This window comes from Paroedura picta, chromosome 14, assembly GCF_049243985.1.
Source record: "Paroedura picta isolate Pp20150507F chromosome 14, Ppicta_v3.0, whole genome shotgun sequence".
Taxonomy (NCBI): domain Eukaryota; kingdom Metazoa; phylum Chordata; class Lepidosauria; order Squamata; family Gekkonidae; genus Paroedura; species Paroedura picta.
Window position 1 is genome coordinate 1,215,364 of NC_135382.1, and position 24,279 is coordinate 1,239,642.

Below are 24,279 nucleotides of genomic sequence, written 5' to 3' on the forward strand. Positions count from 1 at the left end.
CAATATACGCTGGATCATGGAGAAAGTTAGGGAGTTCCAGAAGAACATCTACTTCTGCTTCATTGACTATGCTGAAGCCTTTGATTGTGTGGAGCACAACAAATTGTGACAAGTTCTAATCTGGGTTCAATTCTGCACCCCCCCCCCCCATGCAGCCAGCTGGGTGACCTTGGGCCCGCCATGGCACTGATAAAATTGTTCTGACCGAGCAGTAATATCAGGGATCTCTCAGCCTCACCCACCTCACAGGGTGTCTCTGTTGTGGAGAGAGGAAAGGGAAGGCAACTGTTAGCTGCTTTGAGACTCCTTTGGGTAGAGAAAAGCAGCATCTAAGAACCAACTCTTCTTCTTCTTCAGTAATCTCAAAGCTCTCTCAGCCTCCCCTCCCTCACAGGGTGTCTGTTGTGGGGAGAGGAAAGGGAAGGTGAATGTAAGCCACTTTGAGACTCCTTTGGGTAGAGAAAAGCGGCATATAAGAACCAACTCTTCTTCTTCTTCTTCTTCTTCTTCTTCTTCTTCTTCTTCTTCTTCTATTAGATCACAGTTTCCTTCCTCTATTAGGATTTCTGGTTCTTCCTGCTTGTTTCCCATACTTTATGCATTAGTGTAGAGACATTGTAATCCTTCATTTGTGTGTCCCAGGGTTTTAGTTTTTTAATTTACGTGTAATTTAATCCTGCATATGTATCTTCTCCTGTAGTAGAACTACCAACTTAAATATTATGCAGGTTTAATCGCAGTTACCCTGAGGTAAGAACACAAGTATGCCACAGACAATGCATGTCGCTTACTTGGCTCCATCACCAGCCGTAGCGCCTCAGTGCATTGCAGAAGTAGTTTGTATCCTTCTGCACTTGTCTGAATACTTATAAAAACTTCCAGCTTGGGCTGAATCAGCAGTCAGCCACAAGCAAACACTCCCCCTCTGCACAACAATCAACCACCTAATCCAATCAGCTGCAGTCACCACCCAGACAGTGAACAGACAAGCACAACACTTACCCAAATAGCCCCCACTCTCCTGCAAGTCATACAACCCTCCCAACATTGTATGAACAGAAGGAAGCAGCACTCACCAGCAGCTCACTACCTGGCTTCTCTTCCCCTGGCCTAGCTACCTATGTTGAATCCCTTGCCTGCAACAGCCTGTATACCTGAATCTCTTTGCTTGCAACAGCTTTCCTCCAGTCATTTCATTTATTTGTTTGTTTGTTTATTACATTTATATGCCACCATCCCCTTTTCTGCTGGCAGTTCTCAGAGAATAAATTCTGTGATGGGGAAATGGGAAGAGTGCAGTAGATTCAGGTTTCTCTCCCATTCTTTTTGCATTGTGTGAGGATTCAGCAAGGCTGCCAGAGGCAAGGCAGATGAGCAGAAATCCACTCTGTCCTCCTGACTCCTCCCTGAGATATTAAAAAAAATAAAAATTAAATCCCCCTTCCCCACAACTGGAGTAACTCCTCTGGGGCGCTGGTGTACTGAGAAGGAAGTTTCTCTGCTGACATAATAGGTCTTTACATTTCTACCACTGGATATTTTAAAATGGACATTCATAAAAACAAAACAAAAAGCAAAATAAAGCCATGAAAGTTTTATTTTTATCCCCAAATTTCACACACGCACGCACGCACCCCAGTTCCTTCACAAGGATTGGGGACACTTGGGAATAATGTGGGAAGGGCTTCTGCCAGAAGGGAGACCTGGCAGGAAACCCCCTTATATTAGCGTGCTCCTCATAGAAGAATTCGTCCAGGCCATGTGGAAAGGATTCCCACATACACACCCCGAAGACCTTAAAGGTTTTTTGGGGGATAGCAGGAAGGAAGAGGTAATCCCTTGTCTGCTTATTGTTCCTTAGGGGTCCAGCCCACTGCTGGATTTCCATTCTGCAAGCAGAACCTTGAATTCAGCGAACCCTGCTTTGACTTTTCTCTGTGCAGGTTCAGGGTGCGGGAAATGGAGGAGCTGAAAATCCTGCACTGGACCAGCCTGCAGACCAGCCTGCTGAGAATGCCGTTGTTGGTGAGAACCCAGAAATCCAGGAAGAACCACCGGATGAAGAAGAGGAAGACAATGAAGATGAAGAAGATGTAGTAGTTGAAGATGCAGCCGATGCAAACAATGGAGCTCAAGGTGTGTTTGCTCGTTCATGGTAATAATTGTGCCACTTTCTAAAGCTGTACTTGGGTACCTGCTAACAACGTACTGGTTTACCCACGCTCTGTGGTGAACATTTTTATGTCAAATTTTGATATGTAATTTGATACATGTGTTTTCTGTAAGCTTCCTTGAGTGCCTGTTTCCCGAGCACTCTTAAACACTGATTTTTAGTCTTAGGGGAACCAAACGCTTTGGAGGACCTAGCCCCCCCCTTTTCTTTTCTCCTTTTTATAGTGCTATCCTATATTAAAAGCAGTGCATTGTGTTAAGAAGGATTTAGTGTGCGACTCTTCAGGATGGTTGTTTAAATTTAACCAGGTGTCACAAACTAAGGTTACTTTCCACTGTGGGCCAGAGAAAACACTTGGGTGTTCTTCACAGAAAAAGATCAGAGTTTTAATGGGGTCCAAGAAGTTACATCTGGAATTTCATGGTAGGAAACCTCTGTTGCTAGTTCATTACAAGGCTAGATGTAGGGATTTCCCTAGCCCTAGCATTTTAAAATCCCGCAGTCTTCACTTCCCATAGCTGAAAAGCTTTTATCATCAAATGGCAATGGGAACAAGGTGAAAATGGCCAATTTTACACCCAGCAGCCAAAAGGTGCTGAAGTCTAAGCACCAAAGACACGGCATGCGAAGTGCAGATGGCCTGGTGAAGGGCACTGCGTTTCCTGGGAATAGGAGATGCACTGGCTGAGAACCCAGCAGGAGGGGGAGTGACAGAGAGACAGTGAGGAGCCGCAGAGGCTCTTGGGACTCTGGTTCACTTTTGGCTTCAGTTTCTGCCAGGGACACCAGATAGCTGACATCTCTCTATAGCAACCATCCCATTGTTTTTCCTTTTGTTAGAACTCCTATGGGGCTCATAATAGTCACAAGAAGCCAGACTAATTATGCAAATTGTGTTGTCCTGGTCAAGTTCTTCCTTTAGCAATCTTAAAATTATAATTATCTGTTTAGATGACATGAACTGGAATGCTTTGGAGTGGGATCGAGCAGCAGAAGAGCTTACCTGGGAGAGAGTAAGACTTGCATGTTTCAGAAACTCTGTCATGCAGAATTGGAGTGCCTGAAATAGTGATAATTGCTTTAAAAACCAATTGATGATGATAAAGGTAAAGGTAAAGGTATCCCCTGTGCAAGCACCGGGTCATGTTTTACCCTTGAGGTGACGCCATCCAGCGTTTTCATGGCAGACACAATACGGGGTGGTTTGCCAGTGCCTTCCCCAGTCATTACCGTTTACCCCCCAGCAAGCAAGCTGGGTACTCATTTTACCGACCTCGGAAGGATGGCAGGCTGAGTCGACCTTGAGCCCACTGCTGGGATCGAATTCCCAACATGGATTAGTGGGAATAATACATTTCCTTTGTGGGTGGGTAACTCCACCATTTAAACAAGGCTTTCTCAACCAGAGTTTCGTGATAGACCTGGAGGGGGTGGGAAGGGCAAGGGCCCCAGGAGGGCGTGTCCTCAGCTCTGCTTCCCAACCATCTTCTGCACAATTGAGCCACTTCTGGGGTTTCTTGAAGCCTGAAGAACGTTTCAGGGGTTTCTGAAGGGTAAAAATTGGGAAAAAGTCTGATTTAAACTATGTAGTCCCGAAGAATTTTGATGGATATCTGTAAACCATGTTCTTGACTCTCAACTAACAGACTTTTGTCCCATTCTTCTGTTTCCCCCCAACTTTGATCACTTACTGCTAAAAGAACGCACTTCCCACATCTACTATATAACTGTTTACCTTAGTATAGTAATGCAAGAGAAGATGTTCAAATAATGCAGTCTTGGCATGTGAAACGTCTGAGACCTGGGCCCCTCTTTTAAATTTTGTCTACCTTTTGGGAAGCCCCAGATCACATGCTGTTTGTGAGGCAGGCATATTGAAACTGCTGGTGGATAGTAGAGATAACAAGTGGGGCCTCAATACTTGGGGGTGGCCTTCCCACTCTTAACTTTATTCCCCCCTCCAGTCACTGCCATTTGAGACTTTATGGCTTCACTCCACTCTTGCAGCCACTGTCACCAGGGCACTGTGGCCTCCCCCACAACCTCGATGCTAGAGAGCCAACACTCGGCTTACGGCAGCTCCCAAAGCCCCCCTCCCCCCATCCTCAGGTTTTCTACTGCCAGGCCTCCATGTTCCCCTCTTCCTCTTGCCTTTGATCCTGGGGAGCCCACCATGGCTAGGCCTTTGTTGCCGGGCCTGAAGGATTTGCTGGGGGAGAATTCCATCTCCAGCCGCATTTACTTGAAAGGGCAGCCTGGGGCTCTCCTGAGATCGTCTCTAGGCCCATGGCTACCCTTGGGCTGCTTCATTGCTGCCTCCAGGCTTGATGCGGCCACTGCCAGGCGGTTTCACTGCCACCTCTTGGCCCCGTGTGGCCCCCAGCCTCTCAAGGTGCAAGTGGTATGGTCCCCTGAGCTGCTCTGCTGGCCTGCCACAGCCCATGGGCTGGACATGAGTAGTAATGAACCTTCTTTGTAATTGCACTATTTTACTTTTGAGATATTTAACCCCCTCACTTTGTGATTTTTTTTAAAATTCAGATTTTTTTACAAACCTAGGTGGTCAGAAAACATGTTTAGTGACAATGTGGCAGCCATTGGATGGGGAAATATTTGCAGAAGATGGGTGATTTTTTTGCAAAAAGGCCGCTCATCCATCAGGGTCCACCTGTCCTTAGAAGTCAGACTGAAAGACAGACTCTCCTGGCTACTCCTTGCAGAATTCTTTTTCAGGACTGTGTCAGAGGGAAGGTCCTAGCTCCTGTTTGATTTCCAGTTCTATTGTAAATTCTTGTGTCTTCTGGGGGGGCTTAACCCAGAACTGGAGAAGTTCTTTTCAGGGGAGAGCCATCTTGGACTGCAGTAGGACAGATAGATTTTGTCTGTAAAACTTAGAGGCCAACAGTATTTTTAGGGCATAAGTTTTTGAGAGTCAAAGTTCCTTTTGTCAGACACACTTTTGAGAACTTCTGGCCTGTTGTTTCAGGCACATGGGGCAAGTGCTGACTCTGAGGGAGTGACGGCTAGTGGTGAAGGACAGCATTAAACATACCTGTGGCTGCCCTAGTCCCCTCCAGATTCACCTGCTTCCTACTTGAGTGATCAGGGCTCCTTGCTCATGAATCCAGCTATGGGCTCTTTGCTGTCTCTTATTACCAGGACATCTGTTTTCTTCTCTTCCAGCAGTGAGGGTATCAGATACTGAAACAATTATGCCCTTAAGTTTGTATTTCTTCCATAGCTTTACAGCTGTTCACACATCAGCGGGAGCTGTGTTTTCATAGTCTAATCCTCTAGAGGTAAATGGTTATTACTTGGGCTGGATGAAGAACACAATTCAGTCATTTACGTCCTACGTTCTTGCCAATATTTGGCCTTGCAACTGTGGCAGAATTGCCATAAATTGCTGAGTTAACGTAAAATGAAATATCTGCTTGAACATGATCCAACCTTTAGATTTAGTCCCCATGCAGTGGCATCTGACTATTTTGCATCAGCTGGTATTCACTTTAATTTGCAAATGCATCACTCACGGCCTTCAGTTCATGAAGGCCTGCTGCTTCCCACTGGGCTGGTATCATGTGAATCCACTGCAGCGTTTGGCCCACACATTCTCTGAGAGTTGTAATCAGTCTGCTTCACAACTAGGAAGAGATGTGTGTTCCTATGGAAGGAAGAATGCAGGGTTGTATGTCAAGTGCTAAAAGAACTCACAACAAAACTTCTGTGAAAAGAAAGCTTTAATGGAGGTTAACTCTAGTCACTATAACTCCAGAAGTCAAATCTGCCAAACAACAGAACTACAAGCATTTATCAATACAATTCTCCCGCCCAAAACTTGAATGTTCCCAGGGTAGGGTATTCCCCTCCCAGGTGCCATCCCAGGCTTCTTGCCAGAGGTGCTACAATTCGCGCGTCCTTGGGCCAGCCGGCGCCAGCGACAAGATAAGGCCACTCACAGGCACCCCAGGGTTTCTGTTACTATGTTGCTGTTACAATATGCAGAGCGAGCGGGCCGAGATCAAAGCACAAACAAATCAAAGCAGGCACTACAAAGGATGATAACATGGGAACAGAGAAGAGGCTTGGGTTACATGGTATGCAAGGAGAGGTACACTGAAATACAGGCAAGATGGAGTCACCCCTGTCTATAGACAAATCATGGCAGAGAACAGGCACTGATCCTGACATTGTAGAAATGGTGGTGAAAATTAGTTTCTTGAATCTGGGGAGAATGCTGATGCTTGTGGGGACACAGAAAATAACATTCACTGACTTTTAACAACTCCTCTTGTTTCTAGATGCTTGGGCTTGATGGATCCCTGGTCTTTTTAGTAAGTGAGCTTCTATTGTTTTTCATATTTGCTGCAGTGCTCTCTGTGACTTGATCTAGGAAATAGAATCCAAATATATGTTAAATGAATCCTATATAAGCAGTGAAAGGGTTCTTATGGGCACTCATTAAGAATTTCCATGCTCCAACTGATCTGTGCTCCCCTTTCTCCCCTCAGGAACATGTCTTCTGGGTGGTCTCACTAAACACGCTATTCATACTTGTCTTTGGTAAGTGACTGCATTTGTAGAGAGAGGGTGCCCACATTAAAATGGTGATGGAGTAGTTTTCACTTGACAAGATGATAGATGTCAAAAAGTAATTTCCACAGTTTATTTGCACCACTTTTTTAGTCATCAGTGTCAGCCGTTGATTGCAAGCAAAACGAATCTTGACAGTAAACAAAACAAACTGATAGGAAATATTAGATGCTCCTGTGATTCAGTGAAGGTCTAGCCATTGAGACTCACTCAGCGGCCCTGGCGGCAACAAGTGAAATGGGCTGAAACCAGTGGCAGGGCCTTCTCAGCCCTGGCCGGATCCTGACGGGAGGCTCAGCATAATGTGAGCAGAGACTGGCAGGACCTCCATCAGATCTGCCAAGCCTGTGGCTGAGGCCTAGAAATAACATCTCGAACCGTGCTGGCCTCTTGGCTCAAATCTCCCCCTGCAGATCCCTCTCTGAGAACTGCATATGGCCCTCCAGCTCAGTCACTGTTTCAGTCCTTTGTGCAAAGGAGAGGCAGTTGTGGGTTTCTGTACAATTAGATTTGTATAACATTTCTTAAATTGAATTTTAGAATTTTAACACTGAGATTAATAGTTAATTATTGCGTATTTTAAATATTCTAAGCTACCCTGAGCCCCCTGGGGAATCAGAGTCATAGAGCTAGAAGAGACTTCCTTGTTCAAAACCCTGCATAATGCAGGAACACACAGCTACCTGCTCACCAACAGGGACCCCAATTTCATGCCCGACCAAACACCTCCGAATCCAGCCTGGCCTGGAGGGAATTCACCTACCATCGCACAGCAGCAATTAGCAATTCCCTGGGGATGCCAGGAAGGGCCACAAGAGACAAAGCCTGGCATGTCCCTTCCTGCTGTCAGGCTGACAGACTGGAAACAATCTCTTCTTAGGAAGAAAGCGTTTATTTTCAAAGCAGATCGATACCTTTGACTATCAAAGCTGAAACTGATGAGTACAATCAAAAGACAGCACTTTACCCCAAGTTTTCCCGTGAAAGATGTTCCCACTCCAAAAGAAGGAGCCCCCTCCCAGGTCCAGGTGTCGTCCGGGAAAACAGCCAAGACAATAGCCCAAACCTCCCCGGGCCTGGTCCCACTAGCTACAGCTTCTACACAGATCAGGCTGCCTGGAAATGTTGCAAAGAAGAACAGAGCAGTGCACAGAATACAGAAAGCCAAGACAGACAGGCTGAGCATTACAATCAAAATGGATGCACACTGCTTCACAGATGTCATGGCAGCAGTCATGGGATTCTGACACCTGCCCGCCCACTCACAATCTAAGTTCATGAAATCAGCATTTCTGTCAGATGTCTATCTAGCCTCTGCTTAAAAAAAAAAAGAAAGAGAATCCACCATCTCTGAGGAAGCCGGTTCCACCAAGGGACCACTCTAACTGTCAGGAACTTCTTCCAGATGTTTAGCCAAAAATGTCTTTTGAATTAATTTCATCCCATTTGTTCTGGTCTGACCCTCTGGGGCAAGAGAGAACAACTCTGCTCCATCTTCTATAAGGCAATCCTTCACGTTGTACGACTTGGTCTTCAAACTGCTCCCTGTTTTCATAACTTTCCTCTGGACACGCTCCAGTTTCTCTACAACCTTCTTCAGTTGTGGTGCCCAAAACTGAACACAGGACTCCAAGTGAGGTCTTACCAAAGTGGTAACATCACCTTGCGTGATCTGGACACTATCGTTCTTTTAATACAGCCCAAAATCCTGTTTGCCTTTCTAGCCACCGAGTCACACTGCTGAGTCTATGTTCAGTGTCTGGTCTACTAAGACCGCCAAAATACTTTGCATACTGCTGCCAAGACAACTCTCACGCATCCTATAGTGATGCATATGATTTTTTCCTACCTAAATGGAGAACTTTACATTTATCCCTATTGAAAGTAATTTTATTCATTTTAGCCCAGTCTTCCAGCCTGTCAAGATCATCTTGCATTCTGATTCTGTCTTCTGGTGTTTTTTCTACCCTTCCCAGTTTAGTGTCATTTGCACATTTAATAAGCACCTCCTCTATTCCTTCATCCACATAATTCATAAATATGTTGAACAAGTCCGGGCCCAGGACAGATCCCTGAGGCACTCCACTCGTCACTCCCCTCTTGTCCCCACAATGGTCCTACTGTGTCCCTATTCTTTTTCTTACTTTGAATATAACTAAAGTGTGCAAGAATTTATTGGACTTTTCATTTTTAGCAGAGCTGGTCTTCCAACAGATACCTGGTATTTGCAATCTCCCATGACCACCAGGTCCCGTCTCTTTGAGAACTTTGTAATCTGGTCCAGGAGCATCTTATCCAAGTCCTCCACCATAATACCATTAGTATTTCCTACTTTTATTTTGACCCAAAGACACTCAGTTGAACTCTCACGCTCAGATACATATATATTGAACATGTAGTGCTTCTCTTTCCCTGTTCTTTATTTGTCTGTCACTTTAAAATAAGCTGCAACCCTCAGTCCTATTATTCCAGTTGTGTTATCCCACCACGTTTCTGTAATCATACTACTCTTCCTTTATTAGGACTTCTAGTACCCAGCTTGCTGGGGGGGGTAAACGGTCATGACTGGGGAAGGCACTGGCAAACCACCCCGTATTGAGTCTGCCAAGAAAACGCTGGAAGGCATCATCCCAAGGGTCAGACACGACCCAGTGCTTGCACAGGAGTTACCTTTACCTTTAGTTCTTCCTGCTTGTTTCCCACACTCTGCTCATTAGTGTAGATCCTTGATATGAGTACCCCGGGGTTTTAGTTTTTGAACTTTCCTGTAAGTTAATAGTTCCTTGCATATGTGCCATTCATTTTAAACCTGCAGTGTTCCCATCTACAGTCATCATCATCAAACTTGGCTTTGACTGTACCTCTCACTTTCCCATTGGACTTGGTTTTCAAAGCCTTCCTCACCAGGTCTGCAAGACTCTTTGCAAAGACATTTTCCCCCACCCTTGTGCGGTGCAAACCGTCTCCCGGTAGAAGAGCCTCATCACGGTAGTTATATCCATGGTCTAAAAACCCAAACCTTTCCTGAGGACACCAATGACGTAGCCAGGCATTTATCTCTATTTAAAATTATCCTCGGCCGTTAATAGGAAGAGCCGACAAAAAAAACAGTGTGCATTCCAAGTCATACACTTTTTTCCCCCCAAGTGCTCTGCACATTGCAGTATCATTCATTCATTCATTCATTCATTCATTCATTCATTCATTCATTCATTAATTCATTCATTCCACTTGTATCCCACCCTCTCCTGAGGCTCAGGGCGCTTCACGTGGGACTTAAAGAAACATACATCAAACTCTGTTTTTGTGTCAAATAGAAATACAACAATGGTAATAATAATAACAACAGAAGAGAACAATTTAAACAGAATAACAATCAAACAGGTCCATGATTCAGTTCAGGTATATGGATTCCTGGGAGGGAGCTTCAAGGGCCCGGCGGGTGTTGCTAGTTCTGGTCGACCTCAACCAAATGCCTGGTGGAAGAGATCCCTTTTTCAGGCCCTGTGGAACTGTTTTAGTTCCATTGGGGCCCTGATCTCCAGAAGCTCATTCCACCAGGTGAGGGCCAGGACAGAGAAGGCTCTGGCCCTGGTTGAGATCAAGCAGGCTTTTTTTGGGCCAGGGATCACTAGCCTGTTGGAGGTAGCAGAGTGCCAAGATCTTTGAGGGGCATAGACAGAAAGGCGGTCCCTCAGGTACACTGGGCCCTGACTGTGTATGGCCTTGAAGGTGATTACCAGAACCTTGAGCCTGATCTGGTTACCACTACAGCGGCTGGTTACCACTACAGCTGATGGAGGATGGATCAGATGTGGAATCTCCATGGTGCTGCTGTGAGGATCCTAGCCACTGCGTTTTGGACCAGTTTCCAGATCAAGGCAAAGGGCAGGCCTGTGAAGAGCGAGTTGCAGAAGTCCAATATAGAGGTGACCATCACATGGATCACTGTGGCTAGGTGTTCTGGGGTCAAGTAGGATGCTGGTAGTTTGCCCTGGCAAAGGTGGTAGAATGCCAGCTGCACTACTATCATGACCTGAGCTTCCATTGAGAAGGAAGCCTCCAGGATCACACCCAGGTTCCTGGCAGAGTGAGCCATTCATAGCTGCACACCATCCAGGGGCGGGCATGCGTGCTTCTTCGCATGTTCCCATCTTACCTAGCTACAGGACCTCCATCTTTGAAGGATTGAGCTTCAGACTGTGCTTCAGCCACCTCGTCATTGCTTCCAGGCAGCTGGCCAATGCTTCTGGGGGAGACTCAGGGTGGCCATCCATCAAGAGGACAAGTTGGGTGTCTTCTACGTATTGATGACATCCCAGCCCAAACTTCCATACCAGTTGGGCAAGGCGCATGAAGATGTTGAATAAAATTTGGAGAGAGGAGTTTTCTCTCCTTTTGCTACCCTCTGTCTGCGATCCCAGAGGAAGGAGATCAGCCACTGAAGGGCTGTCCCCTGATTTCAGGTGTCAGAGATACAGTGAGCTAGAAGATTATGGTTGACTCTGCCAAATGCTGCTGAGAGATCTAGTAGTATCCTCAGTTCAGTTTGCGACAGAGGTCATCCGTCAGGATGTCTGCACCCCGTGGCTGGGTTGGAAACCTGACTCAGATGGGTCCAGGACTGAAGCTTCTTCAAGGAATTCCGATATTTGATCCATGACAGTTCTTTCCACCATTTCCCCCAAAAACGCTAAGTGTGAGACGGTTGTCGGGCTTGTGGGTCTAGAGATGGGTTTTTCAGTAGTGGGTGCACCACTGCCTCTTTTAGTCCCTCCAGTAATTCTCTTGTTGTGAGAGAAAGATTGTGTTCCGGAGGGGAGCCCTTATTCATATGTTGGATGTTTTTAGAAGCCACAATGGGCAGGGGGTGTAGTGGGCATGTGGTTGGCCTCACTGCTGTTAGCATCCTGTGTACTTTGGTCAGCGTGAGTTGTCTGAAGTTACTCAGTGTACTCTCCAGAGATGGCCCAGGGGCCTCTAGTTCACGTTTGGTGTCTTAAGTTGCAGGGAGGTCATGGCAGAGTGTCAAGATTTTGTCTGCAAAATGACTCACAAATGGCACACTGCTGATATCCAATTGACTCCTATTTAGGTGTCCCTCTGCCAGGGCAGTGAGAAATCGAACTAACCAAAACAATTGTGCCGGGCCTGAGTTTGCAGATGCAATGGTAGTCAAGTAAAAGTTGCGTTTCACTGACTTCACCGCCATCTCATAGGCTCTTCACTGCGTTCTGTAAGATGTTCTCAATTCTTCATCGCGAGTCTTCCTCCAAACTCTCTCTGGTTGTTTCAGTTCCTGTTTCTTCCTGCGGAGCTCCTTGGTATACCAGGGGGCCCGCTTGAGACGGGGGCGGAGAGGATGTCTGGTTGCTATCTTACCAATGGTGGCCAGCATGCTGTCGTGCCAGTCGCTGACCAGACCATTTAGATAAGTGCCGGGAAGCATCGAGTCCCACAGAACATTCAGGAGTCTAATTGGATCCATAAGACTCTGCAGGCGAGCTGAAATTTACTCAGCGCCCAACTGAGAGGATGTTTGTTAGGATGCCAGTTTCTGATTTGTGTGTAGAGGGATTGGGAGTTTCTAGAAAGAGAGCCCTGATTGCTGTTGATGGCATCTGAGGACTGCGCATTCCAGTTGTTCATTGTATGTAGTGTGATTTGTTGTGTGAAGTTTGTTTCTGGAGGGGTGGCCCCGATCGCCAGCTGTGGCATCTCACAGTTGCCCAGTCCAGGTGTATGTTTGGTTAGTGTTAGATCATATTGTGTGTTGGGGTTTGTGATTAGAATTACTTAGGGGAAGCAAGTTGATTAGGGCAATTGATTTGGAGCAGATTGGGGGCAGTCATTTTGGGTTGGGGGCAATCAGATTGGGTTGGGTTAGACCAAGGGTGAGACATTGAATTGATTGAGCTAAGAATTGAGATTGGGTAAATAGTTGTGGGTAGGAGTTAGTTAGGGTAATTGCTTTAGGTCAAAGGGGGGGGGGGGAGAATGAGCTTTACAAGTCTTCCTAGACTTTCTGTGACATCCTTGATTCTCATGCCAGATAGACAGCATCCCTCTTGAGACGACAAGTCCAGTTGACACACTTCATCTTCAGCAAGAAAAAGAATAGGGACACCATAGGACCACTGCGAGCACAAGAAAATGAAATTATAAAAGACGATGAAGAGAGGGCTGAACTGCTTAACTCCTATTTCTCCACTGTCTTCACTTGTGAAGTAGTGATCAATGTGGCAAAAACGTAACACAACACGGGGGATGGGAATGGTGGCCTAGGATCACTGTTGGAAAAGTCCACAAACACCTCATTTCTTTAAATGAAACAAAGTCTTCTGGGCCAGATGAACTGCATCCAAGGGTACTATAAGAACTTGCAGATGTCATCTCTGAACCTCTGTCCATTATTTTTGACACTTCTTGGAGAACAGGTGAGATGCCAGATGATTGGAGGCGGGCAAATGTTGTCCCCATCTTCAAGAAAGGGGAAAAGGAGGATCTGGGTAGTTTATCAACCCGTCAGCTTGACATCTGTAGCTGGCAAAATTTTGGAACAAATCATCAAACACTCGGTCCTTGAGCAGCTGGAACTGAGAGCTGTGATTTCTAAGACTCAGCACGGGTTTCGCAAGACCAAGTCATGTCAGACCAACCTTACCTCTTTTTTTGAGAAAGTGACTACCTTGCTGGATCGGGGGAATGCCGTGGACATAGTTTATCTGGATTTCAGTAAAGCTTTTGATAAGGTTCCACATGATATTCTTGTTCACGAGTTGGTAAAATGTAGTATGGATCCTAATTCTGTCAGGTGGATCAATAGCTGGTTGACAAATCGTACACAGAGGGTGCTTGTTAATGGTTCAGCATCTTCTTGGAAAAGAGTGACAAGTGGAGTACCCCAAGGATCTTTCCTGGGCCCTGTGTTGTTCAACATATTTGTAAATGATTTGGATGAGGGATTAGAGGAGATACTTATTAAATTTACAGACGATACTAAACTGGGAGGGGTAGCAAACACAACTGAAGACAGCAACAGAATACAGGATCATCTTGATAAGCTTGAGAAGTGGGCTAAACTGAATAAAATGAATTTCAGTAGGAACAAATGTAAAGTTCTGCATTTAGGTAGGAAAAACCAAATACACCAATGTAAGATGGGGGAGACTTGTCTTGGCAGTAGCATGTGCGAAAAGGATCTAGGAGTCTTAGTAGGCCATACATTGAACATGAGTCAGCAGTGTGACTCAGTGGCTAAAAAGGCAAATGGGATTTTGGGCTGTATCAAATGGAGTACTGCTTTACTCTGCTCTGGTTCGGCCTCACTTGGAGTCCTGTGTTCAGTTTTGGGCACTCCAGTTGAAGAGGGATGTTGACAAACTGGAACATGTCCAGAGGAGGGCAATAAAGATAGTGAGGGGTTTGGAGACCAAGACATATGAAGAAAGGTTGGGGGAGCTTAGTCTGTTTAGCCTAGAGAGGAGACGACTAAGAGGGGATCTGATAACCATCTTCAAGTATTTAAAAGGATGTCATATGGAGGATGGAGCAAAATTGTTCTCTCTTGCCCCAGAGGAACAGACCAGAACGAATGGGATGAAATTAATTCAAAAGAAATTTCATCTAAACATCCGGAAGAAGTTCCTGACAGTTAGAGCGGTTTCTCAGTGGAACAGGCTTCCTCAGAAAGTGGTGGGTTCTCCATCTTTGGAAATTTTTAAGCAGAGGCTAGATAGCCATCTGTCCATTGGAATGTGAAGTCAAATGGGCCTTAGGAAGTCTGAGCAACAATAAAACTAGTGGTGGTGACAGCATTCCAGTTGAACTATTCAAAATCTTAAAAGATGATGCAGTAAAAGTGCTACACTCAATGCCAGCGAATTTGGAAAACTCCACAATGGCCACAGGATTATGAAAGGTCAGTTTACATTCCAATCCCAAAGAAGGATAATGCCAAAGAATGTTCAAACTACCACACTATTGCACTCATTTCTCATGCTAGCAAAGTTATGCTCAAAATCCTACAAGCTAGGCTCCAGCAATATGTGGACTGAGAACTTCCAGAATTACAGGCAGGATTTCGAAGAGGCAGAGGAACTAGTGATCAAATTGCCAACATACGCTGGATCATGGAAAAAAAACTAGGGAGTTCCAGAAGAACATCTAATTCTGCTTCATTGACTATGCTAAAGCCTTTGATTGTGTGGAGCACAACAAATTGTGGCAAGTTCTTAAAGAGATGGGAATACCAGAGCATCTTATTTGTCTCTTGAGAAACAGATATGCAGGTCAAGAAGCAACAGTGAGAACCGAGCATGGAATCACTGACTGGTTCAAAATTGAGAAAGGAGTTCGGCAAGGTTGTATACTGCCTATTTAACTTGTATGTGGAGCACATCATGAGAAAGGTGGGGTTAGATGAGTCACAAATTGGGATCAAGATTGCAGGGAGAAATATCAACAACTTCAGGTATGCAGATGATACCACTCTAATGGCAGAAAGTGAAGACGAACTAAAGAGCCTGTTGATGCAGGTGAAGGAGGAGAGTGCAAAAGTTGGCTTGAAACTCAACATCAAGAAAACAAAGATGATGGCATCCAGCCCTCTCAATTCCTGGCAAATAGATGGGGAAGAAATGGAGATAGTGACAGATTTTATTTTCCTGGGCTCCAAGATCATTGCAGATGGGGACTGCAGCAAAGAAATTAAAAGACGCTTGCTGCTGGGGAGGAAAGCTATGGCAAATCAAGACAGCATCCTAAAAAGCAGAGACATCACCCTGCCAACAAAAATGCGTCTAGTCAAGGCTATGGTCTTCCCAGTTGCAATGTATGGCTGTGAAAGTTGGACCATAAGGAAGGCCGAGCGTCAAAGAATTGAGGCTTTTGAACTCTGGTGCTGGAGAAGACTCTTGCGAGTCCCTTGGACTGCAAGGCGAACAAACCGGTCAGTCCTAGAGGAGATCACCCCTGACTGCTCCTTAGAAGGCCAGATCCTGAAGATGAAACTCAAATACTTTGGCCACCTCATGAGAAGGAAGGACTCCCTGGAGAAGAGCCTAATGCTGGGAGCGATCGAGGGCAAAAGAAGAAGGGGACCACAGAGAATGAGGTGGCTGGATGGAGTCACTGAAGCAGTAGGTGCAAACTTAAATGGACTCTGGGGAATGGTAGAGGACAGGAAGGCCTGGAGGATCATTGTCCATGGGGTCGCGATGGGTCGGACACGACTTCGCACCTAACAACAACAACAGATAGCAATCTGACGGAGAGGCTGATTCTGTGAAGGCAAAGGGGTGGCAGGCTACAGTAGATGAGGGATTGGGATGTTAGTGTCCTGCATAGTGCAGGGGGTTGGACTACATGACCCATGAGGTCCCTTCCAACTCGAAGATTCTATGATTCTAACTCCTCACAATAGGTAATCCCCAATTACCAGCATGCGTCTCTTTGTTGTAATATGTTGAGGAGCCGAAGAGCTAGTCATCTCATCCACAGGGCCCTGTGAAACATTTTCTGAGCTTCTAAACTGTGACCCCTACAGCAGGGGTGGGGCGGCGCATGTGCTCACATGGCAGTGCGCCGGTGCAGGCACCGCTGTCACGGGGCATGGCGTGGCGGTAGAGGCGGCCAGAATGGCGGCGGCATGGCGCTGGCCTCCTCCATGCTCCCTTGGAGGCCAGCATCACAGGAGAGCTGGCAGCAGTGGCCGAAGCAGCAACGACAGCATGGTGCTGGCCTCCTCTGCCTCTCCTCAGTGAGCTCCAAGGTGGCGCAGAGGAGGCCAGCACCATGGCGCTACCCCCCGGGAAAGACCAAACGACCCCCCGGGGGGGGGTGCGATCCCCGGGTTGAGAACCACTGATCTACAGGAAGATCCTGTAAATGATTTCTGAGTGTCAGAGGGGCCGAACATCTTATTTTTGACACTGCTGCGTAACATCTTTCTATCCGCTGTCCTCTTGTACTGGATTTTCCTCTAGCCAGCGAGACAACTTTCTCACCTCTTCCAGCTGCTTCCAAAAAGTGCTCCGTGGGTTCTTTACAAGAACTCTGCACCCTCCTTTATAGAAGAAAGTGTGGACAGGCGTTCTTCTAGCTTCTGTACCTTCTCCTCCAGGAGTGCTACTAACTTGCACTTGATGCATTTGTATTTAAACCTGAACCCTTAACCTGAGGTAAAAATACAAACATGCCACATACAGTGCTTGACACAGCCTCAGGTCTATAACCAGCTATGCTGCTTTGATCCATTGCAGGATGAACCAGTCCTCTTTTTCAAACTCTGGAACGCTTACAGAGTCCCTCAGCTTGATTTGCAAACCAAGAGCCCTTTAGCCCTCACTCTTTGGCATGTGCTAGTCCTCTGGTGAGCAAGAGCACAAAGGCCCACCCAGCAGAGGGTGGAGCTAGCAGTCAGCTAGCAAATCGGACCTCCTTCCTCCCCCTCCTCCAACCACCACCACTTTATCATTGTAATACTGACAAGCCAGGACCAACATCAGAGCTGAGTAGTGGCCATTGCCACAACTTTTAAACATTTTTATATTATAGTTTTAATTACAGTGCTATTGTTTTATTGCTCTGTCCTGCGTGGAAATTAGATTTTTGATAACTACCAAGATAGCAACCCCAAGAGGATGTGGCATATATAAATAAATAAAATCCAAATCTGTTGTGATTGCTATTTGGTTCTTAAATCCCACTCGTGGGAGAGAAGCAGCTCTAAGTAATGCCATATGGATACAAGTTAGTTTTAACTGCACTGAAATACTTATCCATGGTTCCTATATATATTTGTGAAACAGCCCGGAGGGTGGAACGTGTCCGGCTGTCCAAGTTGGAATAGGGCCAATCAGGGTGCAGCAAAGTTGGCTGCACCCTGATTGGCCATGCCCTTGCAGTTCCCGCCCTCTGCCCCTGGACTCTAGCCTCTTTGCTCTCAGATGCACCTCAGTGCCTGGAGCCAGCAGCAGGTAAGAGGAGAGGGCCCTGGGCAAATGGTTGTGGTGGCCTGCTAATGGGGGCCTCTTGGCCTGCTAGACTGGACCTGCTAACGAGGGCCTGCTAACTGCCTGCTAGGGAGCTCTGTCCTGGGCCTGCTAAAGAGCTGGCCAGTCCCCGCCTGCCCCATTTGATCCAGCTGCAGCCCAAAGCCACCTTAAGTTGCCTGGCCAGGGGCCAGGGGAGGGGACCTTTCAAGGTCCGTTCTTAGGAACAGGCTTTGAAGCTAGTACAGAAATAATAATTCTTCTTAAAGGACTTCTGGAGGAAAAGTTTTCTGTTGGCTCCAGAAAAGCCCATAGTGAAAGGGATAAATGTAGGTCAGGGAATCTGAAGGTGTTTTTAATAATGAACCAGTGTTGTGTCATGGTGGATCACTGTATGCTGAATTACTACTGTTTCTTAAATAGTAGACTGAAATAGTTGAACACAGAAATATTTCTATTCTTTTTCAAGCTGTTGATAAACTGTCAGCATTAAGCCACGTTGCGGTAGGAAGGGGGAAATGGTGTCTTTCCTTGCTGAGAATTCCCTTTGGCCAAGGGTTCCCTTGTAACCAGCCCGCCTCCGTCCAGGAGATCTAGGCTGACCTGCTGAGAAGGTGCTGCCCTAGCACAGTGCTAGAGCGATGCTGAGGTGATAGGGTAGAAACGGATTGTGTGGTTCCCGTGCAGCAGAGCACACAGGAAAGAGGTTTGGAGAAACATCGCAGGGGAATAAATTGTACTAAGCTAAGCCAAAATTAATGGGTTTTTAAAGTTTATTATAAAACGGCTTGATGGGAGGATGGTTAGATTTTTAAAAAGTGGTAGAAAAAGGAGGAGGAAAATACAGGGAAGAGGCACTTGCAAGCAACAACACAGAGGTGTTCAATTTAAAAGCAGTACAGTTGAACCAAGTAAGCCAAACACATGTTACTTAGGTTGTCTCAGGTTCCTCAGAGCATGTGCAAACTTTCCTGCAGTAAGCACATGTTGGAGGAGTCCTTGACTACTATCCAGCCTCCTGGGAACTCATTTCCCACGGAAGAGTGGAAACGAAAGACAAAGGGGAAGAAATCTCAAAACAGATATTTGTGCTCAAAAGAACCGGACCTAAACAGCCTCCTTTCCTAAGGTGGATCACTGATTTAGTGAATCCCGTACAGAGCCTCATCTCTGATGTCACAGTCTCTAGTTACCAATCAGAGTCTTGCAAAATATAGTCCAACCCTCACCAAGCATCTGGGAATGGCTCTGAGCTTCCAAGACCAATTGATGGTCTGGTCCAAACTGGATTGTCCTTTGTCCAAAAGGGGTGGGGCTACGTTTGCCAGAATGGCCCAGCTTGGAATGGAAGTGAAAGGGCCGTTCTGATGAAAACCCCTGGGGTCCAAGGTCCCAGACACTCCAGGGGATACTATTGACCTAGCAAGGCTGTAGGGTCTCTGTCACAAACCGCACATTAATGACCTGTCAAAGTGAGCCGGCTTTGTTCTTTTCTTCTTTTTTCTAGCATTTTGTCCTTATCACATCGGTCACTTCTCTATTGCTGGCCTGGGTTTTGAGGACTATGTAAGTATTTTCACTTTGCAAGTTCATAATAAAAAAAGAATGCCTTATTTTTTAAATCTTCTAATTCCAATTTCTAAGAAAAATGCCACACCACCACCCTCCTTAGGGGTGCGCGGATTGGAGTGTGTTGGGCCTGGAAAATGTCAGTATTTCCGGGGATCCTCGACTCCCCATATCAGGATGGATGTTCTGATCCGGCCATGCTGGTCTCGGCATTCAGACTGGGAATGGCAATCTTGGGGGGGGGGGGGGTACATTATTCCCTGTGAGGACCACTAAAGTCCCGGACACTCTCGCTGCCATCTCTCCCTTCGGCCCAGGCACATGCTGCACCGCAAAGGAGCATCCTCATTGGTGGTGCTTGCGTGGGTTCTGCTGGCTTTCATTCAGCACGCAGGCTGTGCCATCCTACCCTACGCTTTTATCTGGTGCTGTTTTAGTTTCAGCATACAATCTTGGTTTGGGTGGCTGAAGACTCGGTGAGTGAACTTCAGCCCACCACCTTCAACATGACCCTGTGCTGCACGCCTGCCCGGGTTCTGTGGAGGCATTCTGGGGCAGGTGGGTGTAGAAGGGCAGTGAGGAGGCTATTGGGGCATTTCTGTGCCAATCCAACAAGTCCGTGGCCTGCTACTTCGGTCTAGTCTTATTTTAGTTTTGGGAAGAGCATTTTGCCCCAAATTCCCAGCAGAGAGAGGATGTTGACTCCCTCAGTCACCCTCAGAGTCCAAGGCCAGACAGTGGTGCGAGCTGATGGCATCACCTACATGGGTGGGAAGTATCCTGCTTAATCTGCATGCTTGTCAGATGGCAGGAGAGGAGCCTCTGGCTAGGGCAGAGAGGTCCAGCAGTTGAGCAGACGGGCCTGTCAGTCGCAGAACCCCACAAGAATTCTCTCTGCATTGCAGCCTCTGCGCCTACATGGAGGGCTGAGGGCTGAGTCTCCGCCCAGTGAGCGCCTTGGGGTGTGTAGGTTATATCTGATGGTTGAGGCCTTATGGTGGATCTGATTGCAGCAGGCCTCCCTGCCTAACTCCCATCTAGTCAACATAGTCCCCTCTCTTCTCCTCAAACAAAAATGCAGAGCTGGGCAAGCAAGCCTGTCTGTAACCGCTCCATGGGAGCGGTATAAATAAAAGGGTAAGGGGGATAGGGGTGAGCCATGTCCGGGATGGGCAAGGAAGCCCATTGACCCCTTGCCCCTGGACTGACAAGTGGAGGGGCCAGTCGGCAGGCGCTTCGCACAGCGCGGCTGCCGATTGGCCCCTTGCCCCCCCCCCCCCCACCTCGGCCACCTTCAGGCACCTGCCACCATTACGCCCACAAGATAGGTTGCAGGCCAGCCAGGGCATGGAGACCTTCGGCTTTGTGTGAGGCTAAAGGTGGGCCTCAAGTCCATCTTGCCTTCTTTTTCACCCATGTGTATACTGTTGGAACCACATCTGCATGCCCTGCAGCTGGCTCCAGGAAGGAGCCGAAATTACGCATAATTCCAAAGGGAGCCAAAAAACCCTGATATCTCCCCCCCCCCATCCTAGTACCCACCAAGTGCAAAGAACTAACAGTAAAATAAGATTACTGAAAAAACATTGTTCAGCTAAACCAGTCACTGTCTTCAAACTTCTCCTGGCAAGCAGGCAGGATCTGGTTCAAAGTCCTCACCAGAGTCTCTCAGAGCAGCAGCTGAAGCCAAAGCCAGCACTGTACCGTCTCCAGACCTCTCTCAGCAATGGAGACTAGCTCAAGTCAGACCTTTGCTTTTATGCCCTTTGCCCATGAACAGAAGAATTTCCAAAAAGAGGACACATTTATGATTAGCTAAAGAGCAGTGTGCTAAAGAGCACCCTGAAGTCCAATTTGGAAAATGTCCATTGTTTCTGTCATGTTCTCTGGAAAATAGCTGGTGAAAGCAAGGTTGTTATTTGGTTGGAGTTTACATCTGAAGCCAACAACCTTGCAAGTTGCAAACCTGCTATGCAATGCTATTTGCAAATACATTGCAATGATTGTCTCCAAGACACTTAAGGCACTTTTGCCATTGGGCTGCAGACATGCCTCTTTCCCCTCCCTCCTGTTGCCCTGGAAGCCAGAGTGTATCAGGAAAGAGCCCTAGAAAAGAACTTAAAATACGCTTCATATCCCTTTGAACCTCTCCACCAGCAGCTATTCAGTATAGTGGAATGTACTCAAGAAAAAAGGGGAGGGGATTGGCTTTATTCATGATTAGCCTTCCAGATTCTCTGGTCTGTATTCAGCTTTAAAAATACCCCCCAAATACTGGTAAGGTATTGGGGGGGGGGCTTGAATACAACCTAATGCACTCCTCGTTCAAACACAAAGAAAAAAGTAAGGAAGTCACAAACTTGTTAAAGGCCCAAGAAGACAATGCAATCCAAGTAGTTCAGCAGTGGAATCTGCTGCCAGAGGAGGTGGTGAGTTCCCCCACATTGGCAGTCTTCAAGCAGTAGCTGGACAGATAGTTACCATGGATGCCTTAGGTTGATCCTGCATAGAATCATAGAGTTAGAAGGGGCCATACAGGCCATCTAGTCCAACCCCCTGCTCAATGCAGGATCAGCCCTAAGCATCCTAAAGCATAGAGCAGGAGGTTAAACTTGAGGGCCTCTCTGGCCCTTTCAAAATTTGAGATTCTATGATTAAATAAAAGGGCAAGGGCTGTCTGGGAGGAGTTAGGGCGGGCCCTGTCTGGGATAAAAAATCGGAGGGCACAATCAGGAGCCATGAAGCGGCTCCTGATTGGGCCCTCCGAGTGTCCATCCAGTGCCAAGCAGCCGGCTCCCCATTGACTGCTTTGCCCGGCCGGGGGCTCACCACACAGACTGGACTGGCAGCCTGCGTGGTGGGTCCTCCGACCGGGGTGCTCCTCCTCCTGCTTCTCCCGGCCGCTGAAGCAGCCTCACCGCGTCTACGATGCGGTGAGGCCGCTCCCGCGGCCAGGAGACGCCGCAGCCATGCTCCGGGGTGGGGTGGGGGACTCTCCAGCTTTTCCCGGACGCAGGAGCAGCCTCGCCGTGTCGTAGACATGGCGAGCCCGCTCCTGTGGCCGGGAGAAGCCCCGGCTAGACTCGCTGCTCGGGGAGGGTGGGGTGGGCTGCCGCTGGCCTTCTCTCAGCCCTGGGATCCAGCTCGCCGGCTTCCGGGGCCAAGAGAAGCCTTCCTCGCTGCTCAGGGAGGGTGGGGGGGCTGCCACCGGCCGAGAGAAGGCTTCCGCCGTGGGGGGGGGGCGCAGCCTTCTCCTAGTCCAAGGAGCAGCCTCGCCGCGTCGTGGACGCGGCGAGACTGCTCCTGCCGCCAGGAAAAGCCTCCCAGGACGATGCGGGGTGGGGTGGTGGGCCCCTGCCTTCTCCCGGCCCCAGGACGCTAGCCCGCAGCCAGGAGAATGCTTCAGGTCCCACCCAGTCACCCCTGCATCCCACACTCCCGGGAAGCCTTCGCCCTGCGAGGGCTTCCCTGGAGGGTGGCCCCTAGCGCCCATTTTATTCTATGATAAAATGGGCTTTATTTCTAATATATATATATATATAATACACACACACACACCTACGTTCTGAATGTAATAGTCCTGCAGTGAAGTGGAAATGATTCTATATTGTCCTTTTTGTAAAGATCTTCCTATTCTATGAAAATTTCCAGGAAGAACAAAATAATGCTAACTTGTGCTGCAAATAAATGTGATCTGATTGCACAGAAGGTAGCTAAATTCTACTCAGCAGCAAAATGTATCCATGCTTCATTGGGAAAGTAGATATATATTTTTTGCTTTTCTTTTTTATGGGATTATAATTGAGCGTACAGCAGAAATTTTCTAAAGCATTTATTGTTTATACATCTTGGTCACTGACTATATCAATAAATATCTATCTGTCCTCTTCAGGTTCAAGCATCTCATTTTGAAGGCCTAATCACAACCATCGTTGGTTATGTGCTCCTGGCAGTGTCGCTAATTGTTTGCCATGTATCCTTCCATGAATACCTGCTTGCCTGTGTGGTCACTATCTGATCAATAGACGGTCACTGTAAATACATGATTCCAAGTTTTTTGTCTGTGCCCCTTTAAGGAAAATTGACGGTGGAATTAATCCTGCTGGTTCAGTAATGACTGTGAATCAGAAACTGTGTGTTCAACTCTGCCTCTCTCAAGGCAAATATCTGCAAATTAGCCATCTTTAGAGAAGAAGAATCCTTCTAAAGTTGCAATCCTGTATGTAGTTGCTCAGTTTTAATAGGCCTCACGACAAAGCAAAGGTGTTTGTGATCTGGTTGCAGGCCCGTCATAACAGGCCCCTGGGGGGGGGGGGGGATCTGCTGCCTTTCCCCTCCTGCCTCAATGGGCCTGGCCACAAGCTGGGGAACGGCTAACTCTGCCTTGGAAGGCTTGGTGGGACTAAAGATCAGAGGGAGGGGAGTCATTTGTGGCAGGGGGGGGGGGGTCTGGGATGTCTTCTCTGCTCTTGCCTTTCTTTCCTGCCTACATGAGGTGGAGCCACCATAGTAGTAGTAAAGGCGGGCGAAGGATGCAGGAGGTGATGTCACTTCTAAGGACATGTCATTTCTGGGGAGCGTGGCAGGGAGGCATGACCAGGGGTCCTCCAAGCCTGGAAATGCTTCCTAGGGGATCCTCCACAGTCAGAAGATTGGAAAAGGCGGCTTTAAGGTAGCAAACAAGGGTCTGTTGTGTCTTCTGATGTACTTCAATGTCACCCCCCCCCTCCAGTAAGTGGAACCGTTCACAGCCTGAGCAGAACTGGTGTCACCTTAAAATGGGCCAAGGCAGTGAACCATATTAGGAAGGCGGCATAGAAATATAGAATAAATAATGTAAAATGGGTTACCGTGTGCCCTCTCCTGTGCACAACGTAGAGGGAACAGGGCAAGCCCCGTAGTCCTTTCTGCATATCTGTTGTTTGGAAACTGTTTTGGTAGAGCTCTTGT

The 24,279-nt window shown here is 47.3% G+C and overlaps 1 protein-coding gene across 1 annotated transcript in view; it reads left to right on the forward strand.

Annotated features, from left to right (window-relative positions):
* Positions 1-24,279, forward strand: part of MARCHF6 (membrane associated ring-CH-type finger 6) — a 110,954-nt gene that overhangs the window by 27,616 nt on the left and 59,059 nt on the right. Inside the window, exons 7-12 of the mRNA XM_077310435.1 lie at positions 1,944-2,136; positions 3,125-3,186; positions 6,475-6,507; positions 6,685-6,736; positions 19,268-19,326; positions 23,222-23,302. Of these exons, the coding sequence (XP_077166550.1) occupies positions 1,944-2,136; positions 3,125-3,186; positions 6,475-6,507; positions 6,685-6,736; positions 19,268-19,326; positions 23,222-23,302 (480 nt within the window). The remainder of the gene's footprint in view (positions 1-1,943; positions 2,137-3,124; positions 3,187-6,474; positions 6,508-6,684; positions 6,737-19,267; positions 19,327-23,221; positions 23,303-24,279) is intronic.